This window comes from Ipomoea nil, unplaced genomic scaffold, assembly GCF_001879475.1.
Source record: "Ipomoea nil cultivar Tokyo-kokei standard unplaced genomic scaffold, Asagao_1.1 scaffold2826, whole genome shotgun sequence".
Lineage (NCBI taxonomy): Eukaryota > Viridiplantae > Streptophyta > Magnoliopsida > Solanales > Convolvulaceae > Ipomoea > Ipomoea nil.
The window spans coordinates 5,832,501-5,850,000 of record NW_017619254.1 but is presented as its reverse complement, the minus strand read 5'-3'; the positions used below and the strand labels follow the sequence as shown (position 1 = coordinate 5,850,000).

Below are 17,500 nucleotides of genomic sequence, written 5' to 3'. Positions count from 1 at the left end.
TATGATTAAATGTTAGGGTGATCAAGACGAAAGAAGACACGAAGCATGAAGCATCTACAACGAAAGATTACCAGGAGTTGTCATCTACCTCGAAAGGACAGTCTTATTTATGACAATCCTTCAAGACATTCTCCTTCTTCAATAGCAAGAAGAATGTCTCCACTGCCTGACTTGACAACATCCCAGGAACAAAAGGACCTCAATATGTGGGACACGCATTCCAAGGAGCATTAAATGAAGATGTACTATTTCTTGAAGCTAAAGGACAAAACCCTAAGGCTATCCATGCCATTAACGGCTACAAGGTACAAACCTCATTAATGGAGCATTTAATGCGGGAAGCTCCCCGGTCCTTACCCACTGGACAATAGGTTTGAAAATTCATCTCTCTCCAACGGATGAAATTTTCCTCACCTATATAAACCCACCTTCATCAACTAAGAAGGTGCTGGTTCTTTTCACTCGATCTAAACTATCAAGCAAAAGCTGTTAAACATTCTAAGTCCTCATCAAGCTTTTGTGAACCAGTGTTAAGGTGTGAAGATACTTGAAGAAGTTCATTGATCCGCATCTTACACCTTGAAGAAGTCTTGCAACTTGTTCGAAGCAACCATCTTTCATCAGTCAAGACTTCACCACGTTGGAGAAATCAGAAATCATTTTCTACCAACCTCAACTCTGAAGAAGACGTTGATAGAGGCGGAGTAAACTCGTGGAGTTGAAAAATCTACGAAAGTTGTCCGGCTTAGTGATCAAGGAAGCTTTCGTATATTTGTACTAACGAGTGATAGTGCAAACCTTCCATAAGTTGTGGAAGAAGAGTGGAGTAGGCAAAGTTGGCCGAACCACTATAAAAACTCTCGTCTCCTTGTCTCTTTACTTACTTTATTTACTTTCTGCATCATATTATTTTTCGCGCCTAAACCGAAAGTTTCCTTAATAACGACAAACCGTGCAAAGCAAGTAAAACGAATTCAACATTTTCGCTGCGCCATAACACCGAAAGGTTGTTATTTGGTAAAATCTGAAAAGAGTCTATTCACCCCCCCTCTAGACTCTCGTTATAACTCTACCTGGACCAACAAGTGGTATCAGAGCCAATACCTTGATCGGTAAAGGCTTTGCATTTACTGCCTGGTAGATCCCTTATCAAAATCATTGAAAATTTGCATATTTTCAGCTTTGCACGTATTTTTCTTGCAAAAATGGAAAAGGATCATGCTAACCGCTCTAAGCATCTTGCTTTTAGCCTATCTAAATTCGATGACAGGAAGATCAGAATGCAGGCCCTTCTTTGCTCAATCCATGACGAAATGTGGGATGTAATCACCACTGGGCCGATCACAGTCATGATGGCGAACACACAAGCTGCAGCTCAAGGAGCCGGCGCTGAGCAAATGGTACCGAAACCAAAGGCACAACTCACCTCGGAAGAAAGAACAAGGGCAAACTTGGACAATGTAGCACGAAACATACTCTACAACTCTCTTGACGATTCTTTGTTTCACAAAGTCCGAAAATGCGAAAATGCCATGGAAATATGGAATGTTCTAATGAACCTGGGAGAAGGTGATGAACAGGAGAATGACAACAAGCTGACAGTGGCTATGAAGAAGTTTGAGGACTTCAGAATGTTGCCAAATGAAGCTGTCATGGACATGGAATTGAGGTTCACCAGGCTCATGGGTGATTTGTCAGATCTTGGGAAGGAACTGACTGAGAAAGAAAAGAATCTAAAGATTCTTCGTGGTCTGCCAAAGTCTTGGGAAATGAAAGTCATTGCAATGAGAGGCAATCGAGACATGAAGGCTACAAGCACAACCAAGATTTTCAGTGATCTTAAGGCGTACGAGTTTGAGCATGAACCGAAAGATGCTGAAGAATCTGAAAAGAGAAATGTAGCTCTCATGGCCAACCAGCAAGCATCAACATCTAACAGGTCAAAATCTAACTCTTGTGAATTTTTATCTGACGAACAATATGCCCTGTTTGTTAGGAAAATGAAGCGGTTCATGAGGAAGAACAACTTTCAAGACTCCCACCGTTCGGGTCAACGAAGGCAACACGAGAGTTCACCTCAAACCTCAAAGCCAGAAACTTCAGACTCGCAATTGCTATGCTACAACTGTCGGAAACCAGGACACTTCAAGGCAAACTGTCCTCACCCAATTGTGAGCAAACACCAAGACAGCAACACTACCAAAAGCTCATCCAAAGAGGCTGGAGAGAGTTACAAAAGAAATGACAAGCCAGAATCATCAAGCTACAGAAATGAAAGAAGGAGAAAGGCTATGGTAGTGAACGAACCTTCAGACACTGTTGAGGCCGAAAGCAGTTCCTCGAGCTCAAGTTCTGAGGACGAAAGAACTGAAGAAGAAAAAGGATTGCTGTGCCTATTCAGCCAAGAATCAGAAGAACTATGCCTTATTGCCGATGATGACGAGGTAGATTCTCAATCATCCTCTTGTTATTCAGCAGAGTCTAGCTCTATAAGGAGTCAAACTTCCAATGAATCAGTTACCGAAATGATGAGGGAGTTCAAAATAATCAAAAACACATACTCTAAGTTAAAAGAGGAGAACTCTCGGCTGATGATTAGCTACAATGCGCTAAGGCAAGTTCGAATTGAGAACATAAAGCTAGCCATTGCTAAGAGGCAACTTGAGGAAAATGTTCTCGCTCTAAAAGAGCAGTGTACAGAAAGAGAAAAGAGGGAGCAACAATTATTTGAAGTCTTAGATAAATTCAACAATTCGTCCAACTTAATGGACCGAATGGTGAACGAATCTAGACTGCCCGGGGAAAGAACGGGTATTGGTTTTGACCCCAGCTCCTCTTCACAAGTCGGCATGAACAAATCCACCAATGCTTACTCTCACGAGAGTTTTTAATCAGCATTTGTTCAAGGCCCCACCCAGGTGTCTGAGCCTGTGACAAAAGTTAAAAATGTCGTAACACCACAATCAACAAGCCAACCGAAAGGAAGGGCTGTACAACGAATTGTGGAACCTGGAAATGAAAGATCCTTTAAAGGCAATCCTAGACAGAATTATGTCAAAAGGAATAGACCAAATGGCAATGGACAAAATCTAAACCATAAAAGAGGTCAGCCTTACAGGAATATTCAATCTAGGAAAAGGCTGAATGTTAACCAGAGGCAAAGTCCGAAATCAACACGAAAGAGTCCTGCTCAAGGAATTCTGAGAAATGGACGATTCAAACAAAACGAAAGATCTTTCAAAAGATCTGGTTATGGCAATGGATGGACTGGGCCATCAGAGGAAGATTGGTTTGATTACCCAGAACCTCTATCTAGAGTTGAATTTGAGAAAGTTTATCTGCGTAAACAAATTAATTATTCCAAGCATTACAAAAATCCTCCTCAAGAATACTTTCGTGAGAGATATAATGCTAGAACCTTTGCCAAAATCCATTATGATTACCACACATCTAATGGATATAGAGGACCAAGGATGAGTCGTGGAAACTCTAGGTTAATGTGGATTCCTAAGTTGACATCTAACCCTCAAGGACCCGAAGCTCAAGGGGTACCTAAAAACATATAATCTTTATTGCAGGATAAACAAGTCATATGGTATGTCGATAGTGGATGCTCAAGACATATGACTGGTGACAAAACAATGTTGAGCAAATTTCAAAGAAGTAGATGGACCTAAAGTCATATTTGGAGGAGAAAATAGCGGCAAGACTCGTGAAAAAGGAGACATCATCAAAAAGGGAATAACCATACAAGATGTATCATACGTCGAAGGACTAAAGTTCAATCTCCTAAGCACAAGTCAATTTTGCGACAAAGGCTACAAGGTCGAATTTTCCAAGGACGAGTGTAAAATCGTGAACACGAGAGACGGCAAGATTGCGTTAACCGGCCAACGAAAGAAAAACATGTACGTAATCTCTTGGAATTCTTCTAACGCTAATGTTTGCTTTGTGGCTAAAAGTAATGCAGATCTTAGCCAAGAATGGCACAACAAGTTTAGTCATCTAAATCTGAAAACAATCAACAAATTAGCCAAGAGAAATCTCGTGAGAGGATTACCCGAAGTATCCTACATAAAAGACAGAATTTACGAGGCATGTCAAAAAGGGAAACAAATCAAGTCATCTTTCAAGTCCAAGGATGTGGATGCAAACTCTCGTTCTCTAAGTCTTCTACACATGGATCTCTTTGGACCAGTTGACCCAGCAAGTCTGAGTGGAAGAAAGTATACTCTCGTCATAGTAGATGATCACACGAGATATACTTGGGTGCTTTTCTTGAAGAAAAAGAACGAAACAGAAGTCGTTCTTCCTAATCTTTTGAGACAACTTCAGACAGAAAAGGAGGTTAAGATCATTCGCATAAGATCAGATCAAGGAACTGAGTTTGTTAACAAGATCACAAAAGAGTTCTGTGCACAAAATGGAATCTTTCATCAACTCTCGGCAGCACGAACTCCTCAACAAAACGGAGTAGCCGAAAGGAGAAACAGAACCCTGAAATAAGCAGCACGAACAATGATCGCTCACTCAGGCTTACCAAAGCGGTTTTGGGCCGAAGCCATAAACACAACATGCTATACACAAAACAGATCCCTGATCAACAAATCCTACAACAAAACTCCATATGAACTATGGAAAGGTAAAGTACTGAGTATTGGTTATTTTCATGTTTTTGGTTGCAGGTGCTTTATTCACAACAATGGAAAGAATCATTTGAGAGCCTTTGACAAAAGAGCAGACGATGGATTGTTCATGGGTTATTCCTCAGTGAGTAAGGCCTTTAGAGTCCTAAACAAACGAACAATGGTGATAAAGGAATCCATTCATGTCAAATTCGATGAACAATCTGAGCAAAGTCCAGTTGGCATTGAACCATCAAGAAATCCAAGTCAAAGCTCTTGTCAACCAAATGAAGAAGAAGTCTCAGACGAAGAAGATATCCTAACTTCCTACACGAAATATCAGTTGAAGATCTCAGAACCCGAAACTACAACTCAAGAAAATGTTGATGTACAACAAAATGCTCCTGATGTTCATGCATCATCCGAGCCTATGATCTATGTTGAGTTGCCTTATATTCCTGAAATGGATGTTCAAAATCAGCAAAATGCGTTTGAACCCGACCTTAGATGGTTAAGAGATCATCCTCCGGATCAAGTAATTGGAAATGTTCAAGAAGGTGTAAGAATAAGAGCTTCCCTGCACGAAAATATGATGGCATGCTTCTTGTCACAAATGGAACCAAAATCCATAGAAGAAGCCTTAAGTGATCCTGACTGGGTGACAGCCATGCAAGAAGAGCTTCATCAATTTGAACGAAATGATGTGTGGGAACTTGTTTCGAGACCAACACATCAGAATGTTATTGGAACTAAATGGGTCTTTAGAAACAAAATGAGTGTAGATGGACTCATTGTTAGGAACAAAGCTTGTCTTATTGCAAAAGGCTACTGTCAAGAAGAAGGAATCGATTTTGATGAAACCTTCGCCCCCGTGGCTAGACTTGAGGCTATACAAATATTTCTAGCCTTTGCAGCTTACAAAAACTTCAAAGTCTATCAAATGGATGTCAAAAATGCATTCTTAAATGGGCTTCTTGAAGAAGAAGTATATGTTGAGCAACCGCCTGGTTTCACGGTTGATGATGGACAAGAAAAAGTCTACCATCTCAAAAAGGCTCTTTATGGATTAAAACAAGTTCCACGAGCTTGGTATGATACGCTCTCACACTTTCTTATCAATTGTGGTTTCACGAAAGGAGCTGTAGACAAGACGCTCTTTCGTATAAAAGATGATGATCATATTCTTTTAGTGCAAATTTACATTGATGACATCATCTTCTGGAGCACGAATCCTAGCCTATGTGAACAGTTCTCAAACCTTATGCAAGGCAAATTTGAAATGAGCATGATGGGAGAACTAAACTATTTTCTAGGATTACAAGTAAAGTAATGCTCAGATGGAATTTTCATTAATCAAGCCAAATATACCAAGGATCTAATCCGAAAGTTTGGTATTGATGGAAAAACTTCCGTCAAAATCCCTATGAGCACATCCCTTAGAATGGATATTGACAACGAAGGAAAGGATGTGGATCAGAAAAACTTTTGTGGTATTATCGGGTCTCTTCTATATCTAACAGCAAGCAGACCTGACATTTCGTTTGCGGTTGGAGTATGTGCAAGATTTCAAGCTAAGCCGAAAGAAAGTCACTTGAGTGAAACCAAAAAGATCTTGAGATACCTTAAAGGGACGCAAAGTGTTGGACTTTGGTACCCGAAAGAAGGATCTTTTGATCTCGTTGGCTATTCAGATGCCGATTTTGCTGGATGCCGAATTGATCGAAAAAGTACCTCAGGAACCTGCCAGTTCCTAGGGGGAAGACTTGTGTCATGGTTCAGCAAAAAGCAACATTCTATTGCTACTAGTACGGCTGAAGCCGAATACATAGCAGCTGGAAGTTGTTGTGCTCAAATTCTTTGGATGACACATCAGTTGAAGGATTATGGCATAAATGCACGAGAAGTGAGCGTCAAATGTGATAACACGAGTGCAATTGCTATCACACATAATCCTGTTCTACATTCACGAACTAAGCATATTGATATTAAATATCAATTCATTCGTGATCATGTTGAGAGAAAAGATATATCTCTTGAATATGTCAATACTGATGACCAACTTGCGGATATACTCACAAAACCCTTAAGTGAGGCAAGGTTCTCTACTCTAAGACATGAAATAGGGATGATTGAGATGGCATAAAGTTTTGAGAATCAAATCTGCAAAGATTCTCATAATATTCTCACAAAATCTCCTCGATACTCTAACCAAAAAGATTTGGTTCTTTATCACACGCAAGATCCCTATAAAAGGGGGGTACATATTGTCATCAGATCCTCACTAATCCAGTTGTAAACGAGAAATCTAGGTTTTTGTCTTTGATTGTGCAGGAATGAGTACAGGAAGTGAAGCAAAGACAATGATCACCAAAAAGAAAAAGGAAGAAACCGAAATCTTCCATGACCCACTAGAAGATGAGGGGGCACTTAAAAAATTCCTTGCACGCTCTCAACACATACAAAGCCTCCTTCGTGAACCAACGGAGCATGAGTCAAGAGAATCATTTCACTCTGTTGGCAACACCATAGGGTATGCAAAGGAGGATAGTGTGTTGGAAAGGAGTGACAGCTTTGATTATTCACCATCAAGCACTCCTCCAAAAATGCCCTCTCCACTCAAATCCACAACTAGCAGCAAGAAGAAAAAAACCTAAAAAATTCCCTTGGGTCACAATGATAAGCTGTGATTTCGTTAACTTTGAATAAATTTCGTACTTTTATAAACTGTTTTAATTTCTCGTCTCTCACGAATCTTCTGATGACTTCTCTAACACGAAATCAGGCATCAGTATCCAAAATCTTATGACCAGATCTGCAAGCAACCCTTGTGCCTATAAATTAGAACCTTACTTCATAAATCCTACTCACACACTCAGTTCTTCAGTAAGAAAATCTTGCAGGAATGAATAAGGGCAAAGGGAAAATTGATGAGGCCGAAAGAAGAGCCATTCGGCGTGATCATCATCTTCAGGAAGCTAGCGGTCTACCAAATGCCACTATCATCAAGCTGGAGGAAGACGGTGATAGGGTTAATGTGACATACTCCATGCCGAACTCGGCTACCCTTAAAGAGAAGGAGACATTGGACAACATTGTCAACGAGTCTCGGGCAAAGAAAGCTTATCACCTGGAACAAGCCAAACGACTTGCCAACGAAAGGATAATGGTGTTGAAAAGCGCTAACAAGCACTCATCCAATCCACCCACCTTTCGTTGGTATCCCATTCCTGAAGTTCCACAACAAAGTGAGGAATCTTATGAAGACTTCACTTTGGTGCACTCTCAGTCACCTACTCAATCAACCATGCCCACCCTCTCTCTAGAGGAACTGGACGAATATGCACACAAGGCAAACTTGCCTGATGTGACTGATGAGTTGACCCGTCTGGAACTTCACGTGCCATATCGTTTCCTCTGAATGTTGCTTGTTGTATCTATGTGGCTTGGAGAACTTTTACTCATTCTCGTTCAATAAAAATCTCTACTTTTGTCGTTACTAATTACTCTTTTGACTGTGTGCTTATAATTGTCAGAACAATTCCTTTCCGGTCAAAGATGAAATTATCACACATGCATTATGTGTTAAAAGTTTCAAACAAGATAATGAATGGATGGATCGTATCAGATCTCGCATATCAAACATTCAATGCTGATTGGTTCCACGGAAATCATAGGATTTTCTAATGGATAACACTTGGACGCAACCAATGGGCAAAGACCAATCATCATCCTATGTTGTTATAAAGGAGAACATTGGTTCAAAACTAATTGCATCTCTAGCAATGGCTCCTAAAGTTTCAATCACTAAGGTTATTTCAAGGAGATCCAAAGCTCGTCCTAAGGAAATCAAGCAAGATGATCCTCTGGATATCTCATCCGATTCAGAGAGTGAAGATTTTGATGAACTCATCAAAATGAGGGCGGATGAGGATGCCAATTCATTTGATCCTAACGAGGAACCCCCTCTGATTGTCAAAAAGGGTTTCCTATCTCTAGATACCTAGAACAACACCGCTATGGACAATGACCTTCGAAATTTCTATCGAACTTACGACTGCAAGACTGAGATCGTGGATTACACCGAAGGTGAATCTGATGAGGAGAAGCATCTTGCTGGTGAACAATCTTGTCCCAAGAAAATCTCTAAGGATTCTAAGGGCGAAACTAGCACGAAAAGGAAGGGAAAGGCAAAGAAGTGATAATCTTTGTTCAAAATTATCTTTTATTCAGCATTCCTGTTTCTCTTTGTCTCGTGAAAATCATCAATAAATGCTTTCTGGCACATACTTGTACATCTTGGAATCATATTACTGTTCTTGAAATCATAAGTTTCTTTACTATAATCAGTCCAAGTCTTCTACGGTATTAATTATCCGTTGAAGAAATATATGGCCATTAATTGCAGCATTGAATGCTGAGTGCAAGTATCACATCAATATCTTCCCCTCACGCCTATAAAAGGAGAAAGAATCCTCATTTATTCTACCATCACTCTTTCCATCATGTATCCCAAAAAGCCCTTCACCAGAGGTGATTCTAAAAAATTGAGAGACACTGCCAGGCAAATCCGAGAAGAACAGGGAGACCTCTACCCCGGCAACAGTCTCCAAGCACCTCTGGAAGTCTCATCTGATGTTGAATCCTCTCCCCAATATGATGAAATGGCTACCTATATTGTTGAGGAACCGGAAGAAGAAAACCCTCCAAAAGAAGAGGTCCCTCCACAAGAGGAAACACCCGATGATCTGCCCAGCAAGTACTATGACCAAGACTACATGGATTATCTGAAAGAAGAGCTCAAATCTGAGCTGGACACTAACGTCGAAGAACCCGCTTCATCCTCGGACTCCAACTTTCTACGTACCGGGAAATGGTACAAACAAATGTGGGCAGATCTCAAAAAGCCGAAAGCTGAGCCTCGAGAGGACAAGGGAAACGAGAGAAAGAAGAATTAATCTTTTAGATTATGTATCTCATTTTTTTTGCCTCTCTCGTTTGAACCTATAATAATAAATTCTCAGTTTTAATAATCTCAGTTCGGGTTTGATTAAGAGCCGAACGAAACTTTAGTTGTTTCGTTCACATTTACCCAAGAATATCTCTGACCGAACATATCTCTCTTGGAAATGCATATATTCCCTCAAGCGTGCTCTCCGTATCTATGGCTAGTCATTTGGGTCACAACTTTTGATACAATCTTATACTCTATATAAAGGGCTGTCTTGAGAAACATGGCTTTACTCTTCTCAACTTATATCATCATGGACAAGGGAAAAGAAATGGCTCTCACAACCGAGAGTTTGTCTGGGAAAGATAGATCTAAAAATGATCCTCGTTATGAACCCGATAGCTCGCTACTGGAAGGATCATCCTCAACTGATGGATCCACCAAAGCCTCTAGTCTCTCTGGTTTTCTCTCTCTTGTAAAGCTTGCGCCTCAACTCAGAACTGAAGAAAAATACATGGCTATTTAGGCTGCTGCTAAAACTCGGGTTAAGGCTGAACTGGATGACATGGAAAGGCGAGGTCTTTCATGAGACGCCATGGGAACAGACCACGAGACAATAGTGGGAGAAGTGTTTGCTTTTGAGGTTCGCAAGAAAGAATACCTCGAAAATGCCCGAAAGGAGAATAATGCCAAGGAATAAGATCTCGGGCTAATTAAATCATGAGAGATGTAGTGACAGTTCTTACAATCTATGTCTCGTGTAATAAGACATCTCTCGGGCTATGTATTCTCGTTGTATGTGCTGTATAGGTTTGTTAGACTTTGTTTGTCCTACAAACCTTTTGTTAAGTGAAATTTTTAATGTTTCGGTTTTCAGACGTGTTCAAGAAGTCTCTTATTTAACGGATCATCTGAACCGTTAATATGTTTTCATAATGGGGATCGTGTGGCCGAGAAAAGTGGTCCACTACCCCACGATCTCTGACAGTTGAGTTGATACGCATTTAATGCTACACAGGCACTTGAGTGGTTTTCTCTCTCCATTTTTAATACGGAATGATCAAAACTGATCTAAGCATGATCTTATCACACTCCAATAACAAGATCAGTTACCTTTTTGAAGAATTGGAACCGGTTGAAAGTTTGAAATTCAAACTACCCACCACTCATATGGGTCACCCGTATTTGAAAACCCAAGAACCAAGAAAACCCTTCAAAAACCCTCTCCCTATCATACTTCATCTTTGTCATTCACCCTCCGTCCCAAAACTGCCCTCTCATACCTATTCTCTCAAAACCTCTCACAATGGCGAAGAAAACCAAAGCTACCCCCTCCGATGCAGAACCAGAACCCTCAACCACAATGGAAATACCTACCTTCCCCACAGAAGACGTAAACTTCATCGAATCCCGGACTCCTTTTGTCGCCAGTGGAAACATGTGGGAAGAACATGGCTTTTTAGAATACGTCCTTGATCGAGATTTTGGAGAAAGGATCATAACTCTGCTCACGGAAACTGGCTTATACAGGTTTATCACTCACTTATATACACTCTGGTACCCTACTGATGTTGTACAATTTTATATGAATGCAACTGTTTCTTCGGATACACTAACCATCACCTCCAGAGTCAACAATCACGAAGTGATTATCACATTGGAGGACATTAGAGCCGCATATGAGTTTCCTCAGAGGGATGAGACGTACAAGCCCAACTTTTCTTTCTACCATTATGACCAGAGTGAGTTTTATGAAGCTATCAAGAATGACCATGCACCTTCGAAGATAGAGATAACGTAGCCCCTGAAGAAAAAGTGGTTTCGTTTGAACCATGAGTTCACTGTTGACATCTTCAACAAGATAGTTGATCACAAAACATCCGGTACAGATGATGTCACAAAAGAGTAGCTCAAGATGCTGCACGCGTTTCTTAAGGAACATAAGGTTGACTGGTCGAAAGTGATTTTCAACAACCTTGTACATGTCATCACTTTCAACAGAGCGTGTCCTGGTGATATTGCGAAGAAGATGGGCTATGGATTTCTGGTAAGTCATCTTCTTACCACAAAGAATATTCTTATGAGGCCAGGGATTCGGCCAGGACCGAAGGCATGTCATATGAAGCAAAAGCCCACGGGCTACGATAAACAAAGAGCCTTGGAGTTGGGAATTCCTTTGGAGATGGTTAAATCGAACGAAAATCAAGAACGCCGAAAGAATTAGAAGATGACCAACCAGAGCCGAAACGGCAGAAGAAAGGGAAAAGCTCGTCTCGGGCTAAGACGAAAAAGGACGTTGGCAAGACACCCATTCCCACATCTCCAAGGACTCCAGCAGAAAAGACAACTCCACCTATTCCCACTCCAGAACCCGTTGTTGTGGAAGATTCATCGGATGAAGATAATTTGGTGCTGTCCACTCTCGGGAAGACAGGACGATTTCGTTCTCCTGTCAAGACGAAAACTGGCCAAACTCTCTCCCCGAAGGCAGATGATAACCCGAGAGAAGCAATCTCTCAGGGGGAAGAAAACACGAAAGAAATATCTTCTCAGGGGGAAGATCAGCCGAAAGAATCCTCCCAAGAAAAATTTTCTGAACGACAAATGGTCGATTTTGACCAAAGTTCTCCTCAAGACCTCCAACCACAAGAACCCATTTCAGCAGAGCGAAATCTTCCATGTTCGACACAAGAACCTGCTGCTATGGATATGGAGGCCGGTCACTTAAGTCTTCCACAAAAACCTGGCTCGCCAGCAAAGACGAAAGAAGTGACTGCTGAATTGAATGAAGTTCCATCTTTCCCACAAAAACCTACCCCTGCAGAGCAGGTAACGAATGCTCTGACACAAGAACCTGCATTGGTAGAAGAGAATGCAAATGTGATAGTTGAGACTCCTGTTGTCCCGAAAGCACCAGCACCTGTCCCCGAAGCTACACCAAGACCTCCAACGAGAGATCAAGTGCTTCGTGAATCAATTGAGAATGACTACAAGAGGGTGCTGCAATGGCAAAAATGGCGCACAGCCCCTTTGGAAACTTTCATCGAGACCTTTGAAGCTATGAAGGATGAGGTGAAGTTCGCATTAGAGTGGATTGGCACAAAGGATGTCTATGAAGCACTATGTCTTAAAACAATAAGACGAGTATACTCGTATAAAGTGACCAATCACACCCTTGGGAAAGATAAGGCCCCAGTCTGTATTGAGCTGAACAAACCACCCTTGGATCCACCATTTGTTGAGGAAATGAAGGTGGTTCGATATGCCATGTTGATCTCTAAAGTCAAAACCATCTTGGAAAAATAACACCAAAATGATCCTAACTGTAATATCAGTGGCTCGAAGGATGAGTACGGTCGAGAAATTGACACGGCCATTGAGGACGAAAAGACTGATAGCGACAAAAGTGAAAACGATGACGAAGATGAAGATGAAGAAGACAATGTTGAGGATGCAGATGATGAAAATGATGATGATGACGACGATGATGATTCGGGAAATGATAACAATAACAGGGCTGACCCGGACTATGACAGTTTATCCCCTCTCTTGGTAGGTCCGGACTGCAATGAAGTGATCCCCGAAAGATCTCCATCTCACGCATCATCCTCCAAAAGTGATGACAAAAGGGAAGCATCACTCCAACCTGAAGACGTTTCAAATGATCATCTTGAGGATCTGTCTCGTGCTATCGTCCCACATCTTCAACCTATGGACGAAACTCCTATCAAACGAGAAGAAGCAACTGTTCGTGAGGGCAAACTGGATGCATCACCAATCTTCATTAGCTCAGCTAGTGGTGGCAAAATGGATGCACCACCTCAAGGAGAACAGATGGATACCTCACCAACGAATATTGAAGACGAATCTCCACCGTTGTCCCCACGAAACATCATGAACCTCATGAGAGACACGGTTCATGCTGCTGAAGTCACTCATCAACAATATTTAAACCTTCGGTAAAGGGACACCAAAATAATGGAGGACTTATCCAAGAAGGTGGATCAACTGATGGCTGCTCAAGCTCAGTCTCGTCCGCCACCACAAGAGCAACCTCAACCTCCACCGCAAGCTCAACCTGACCAGCAATTCAATGAGAAATTGGCAAAGAAACTTCATGAACTTCATACCTCTGTCAACAAAGTGGCACGACAACAGCACGAACTCAAGCACTCGCACTTCAGCCTCAAAGAGCGCGTTTACTTAGCCTGCTCAAAAATGGAAACTGCACATGACAATACATACCAAATGGCCAAGTACGTGCTTCAAATTCTCGGGTATGTACAAGATACTCTGACTGCAGTCAATAAGCTGTCCACTCCACCTCTTACTGCTTGTGCTGATGATGCCAAAAAGGGGGAAAAGAGGAACCATGATGACAAGGATGATGATCATCTTAGGGATAATCATCCTAGGGACAATACGAAAGATCGCTCCCCACCTCATGCACCAAAAGACTCTGAACAAAGAAGCACGAAGCCGTCACATCCACCATCCAGGTCTCGTGGCCACCACCCTTCACAATCGAGGCATCACTCGAATCGTGGTCACAAATCTTCTCAACCCAGATCATACCCTATCAAACCTCGCCAATCCTATGGCTCTGAATCAAAGTTCGTATTCAGTGGGCTCTCCAAGAGAGAAAAGACGAACCTAAGGCAAAAGCTCATGAAGAAGAAAAAGACAACAATGGATGGCGTAGGAAACTTTGTGGAATTTAGACCTTATGAAGAAGGTAGTGGAAAACGTTTTGAGGGTTGCAATGTTCCTGTCTGGCTGACGACATAGGACAATCACACAAGGCAACATCACATAAGCACCCAAAACGAAAGAATCAAGAAACAGAATAGAGAGCTGTGGGAGAAACATGAAGAAGAAGCCCGAAAAGAGAGCATGAACTACATGAAAGAGAGAAGGTAAAGGAGCTGATAAAGGATCTCACGAAAGTGACGAAAAACTCTGAGCATGGAGTTATCTACAATGCAGCTTTCAAAGTGCATGCCGAATCTGGAAAGAGCTACAAAGAAGGAAGGAACTCTTTTGAACTCATCTCGTGGTGGAAGTGGGGAATTATTGAAGGCGAAAACATTCGTGAACCCTACAACAATTATATCAGTCTCAACATCAAGGGAAAACACGAAGATATAGTGAAGACGAATCCAATCAGGATCTTAAGAGAACGAATAAATGAAGAAATTGACACAGACAGGATGCTCAAGGAGCAGAAGGAAAGAGACATTCGTGAACGTGAAGAAGCCAAGCTACAGAAGTCGAAACTTCTAGATTTGTAAGATGCTTTACTTTTATGTCTCTCTTTAAACTTTTTGTAAGGTTCTCTATCTATATATGAAGTTCTCGTTGTTACACATCTCGTGTTACTTATCTGGGTTACTTGTCAATGTTTTATTAGTTATTTGTACTTATCTAGAAATGACTTGTAAACTCTCGAAAAAGGCTATTTTGTAATAGAAAATCCTTTAGAGGACGTTTGTCAGCCTTATGAGAAGAGTATAGGTTTTGGCATCATCAAAAAGGGGGAAATTGTTAGGAACACTTGTATTAGGATTTTGATGATACCAATGTAACCTAGAATGCAGACCCCTAACCTTTGTTATTTTTAATCGCCGCTTTCGTCCTAGACGAGAGTTGCCATAACTCACATGTAATTCGTGTTAAGCAAGTCAAACACACGAAGATGAGTTATGATTAAATGTTAGGGTGATCAAGACGAAAGAAGACACGAAGCATGAAGCATCTACAACGAAAGATTACCAGGAGTTGTCATCTACCTCGAAAGGACAGTCTTATTTATGACAATCCTTCAAGACATTCTCCTTCTTCAATAGCAAGAAGAATGTCTCCACTGCCTGACTTGACAACATCCCAGGAACAAAAGGACCTCAATATGTGGGACACGCATTCCAAGGAGCATTAAATGAAGATGTACTATTTCCTGAAGCTAAAGGACAAAAGTCTAAGGCTATCCATGCCATCAACGGCTACAAGGTACAAACCTCATTAATGGAGCATTTAATGCGGGAAGCTCCCCGGTCCTTACCCACTGGACAATAGGTTTAAAAATTCATCTCTCTCCAACGAATGAAATTTTCCTCACCTATATAAACCCACCTTCATCAAATAAGAAGGTGTTGGTTCTTTTCACTCGATCTAAACTATCAAGCAAAAGCTCTTAAACATTCTAAGTCCTCATCAAGCTTTTGTGAACCAGTGTTAAGGTGTGAAGATACTTGAAGAAGTTCATTGATCCTCATCTTACACCTTGAAGAAGTCTTGCAACTTGTTCGAAGCAACCATCTTTCATCAGTCAAGACTTCACCACGTTGGAGAAATCAAAAATCATTTTCTACCAACCTCAACTCTGAAGAAGACGTTGATAGAGGCGGAGTAAACTCATGGAGTTGAAAAACCTACGAAAGCTGTCCGGCTTAGTGATCAAGGAAGCTTTCGTATATTTGTACTAACGAGTTATAGTGCAAACCTTCCATAAGTTGTGGAAGAAGAGTTGAGTAGACAAAGTTGGCCGAACCACTATAAAAGCTCTCGTCACCTTTTCTCTTTACTTACTTTATTTACTTTCTGCATCATATTATTTTTCGCGCCTAAACCGAAAGTTTCCTTAATAACGACAAACCGTGCAAAGCAAGTAAAACGAATTCAACATTTCCGCTGTGCCATAACACCGAAAGGTTGTTATTTGGCAAAATCCGAAAAGAGTCTATTCACCCCCCCCCCCTCTAGACTGTCGTTATAACTCTACCGCGACCAACACATGTATATATACATACATGTATATATATATATATATATACATATATATATATATATATATATATATATACATATATATATATATATATATATATACATATATATATATATATATATATATATATATATATATATATATATATATATACATATACATATATACATATATATATATATATATATACATATACACATATACATATATATATATATACATATATATATATATATATATATATATATATATATATATATATATATATATATATATATATATATATATATATATATATATATATATATACATACATATATATTTCTTAGATTGCACCCGGGTTGGACTCCCTTATGGGAGATTGTGTGTTCGAGCCTCAATGGAGGCGTTATTGGCTCTCTTTGCTTCAGTAGGTTGAGAAAGTAGCTATGAACCGTTACTACATTGTAATAGAGTCAGTAACATTCAATATATATATATATATATATATATATATATATATATATATATATATATATAGTGGCATGATAACTCTTTATATTCAATATTACATACCTTATAACAAATGATAAAAGCATTGAGTTGTACTTGGTACAATACCAGGAATAAACATAAGATCTAAACTATTCAATGCATTGAATTAAGTCTTTATATTCAATATTACATACCCTATAACAAATGATAAAAGCATTGAGTTGTACTTGGAATAAACATAAGATCTAAATTATTCAATGCATTGAATTATACATCAAGGTTGTAATTAGATAAACGTTATTCGAGTCTTATATGAAATTTGGGGCTCTGTTTTGAGTCTTGTTTTGAGTCTTATTCGGTAATGTTCCCAAGATATTCTAGTAGCTTAAACTAAGAGCTTATTTTTAAGAGGTAATCATTTCAAAAATAAGCTAGTAGCTTTAACTTTTTTTTTTTCAATCTTTATCTTTATTATTTTAAATAAATGGTAGTCTTTACCCCCCCCCCCCCAATTAAAATTCTTTTGACCTTTTCTTTTCTCCTGTATTATTATTATTATTATTATTATTATTATTATTATTATTATTATTATTATTATTATTATTATTATTATTATTATTATTAAAGTAGTAATATCTCCATCAACGAAAATTTAAGTGAAACCTCTTT

The 17,500-nt window shown here is 39.9% G+C and overlaps 1 protein-coding gene and 2 long non-coding RNA genes across 3 annotated transcripts in view; 1 reads left to right on the top strand and 2 right to left on the bottom strand.

Annotated features, from left to right (window-relative positions):
- Nucleotides 1-7,655, bottom strand: part of LOC109158627 — a 17,589-nt gene extending 9,934 nt beyond the window's left edge. The window contains exon 1 of the long non-coding RNA XR_002050423.1: nt 7,645-7,655. This is a non-coding gene — a long non-coding RNA (uncharacterized LOC109158627). The remainder of the gene's footprint in view (nt 1-7,644) is intronic.
- A 3,833-nt stretch (nt 7,656-11,488) lies between these two features.
- On the top strand, nt 11,489-13,536 carry LOC109158800. The gene is made up of 3 exons (XM_019306695.1): nt 11,489-11,620; nt 11,827-12,825; nt 12,919-13,536. Exons 1-3 carry the CDS (start codon nt 11,489-11,491, stop codon nt 13,534-13,536), a joined length of 1,749 nt encoding a protein of 582 aa, XP_019162240.1.
- Nucleotides 13,537-17,356: 3,820 nt separating this feature from the next.
- LOC109158861 overlaps nt 17,357-17,500 on the bottom strand; it is a 16,120-nt gene continuing 15,976 nt past the window's right edge. The window contains exon 3 of the long non-coding RNA XR_002050456.1: nt 17,357-17,372. This is a non-coding gene — a long non-coding RNA (uncharacterized LOC109158861). The remainder of the gene's footprint in view (nt 17,373-17,500) is intronic.

What these genes read in the sequence shown, in the direction of transcription:
- LOC109158800 (XM_019306695.1), top strand. Translation starts at nt 11,489, where the DNA reads ATGCTGCACGCGTTTCTTAAGGAACATAAGGTTGACTGGTCGAAAGTG. An exon ending in AGATGGGCTATGGATTTCTG is followed by an intron (nt 11,621 to 11,826) that starts GTAAGTCATCTT and finishes CCGAAACGGCAG; the next exon opens with AAGAAAGGGAAAAGCTCGTC. An exon ending in CATTTGTTGAGGAAATGAAG is followed by an intron (nt 12,826 to 12,918) that starts GTGGTTCGATAT and finishes AGTGGCTCGAAG; the next exon opens with GATGAGTACGGTCGAGAAAT.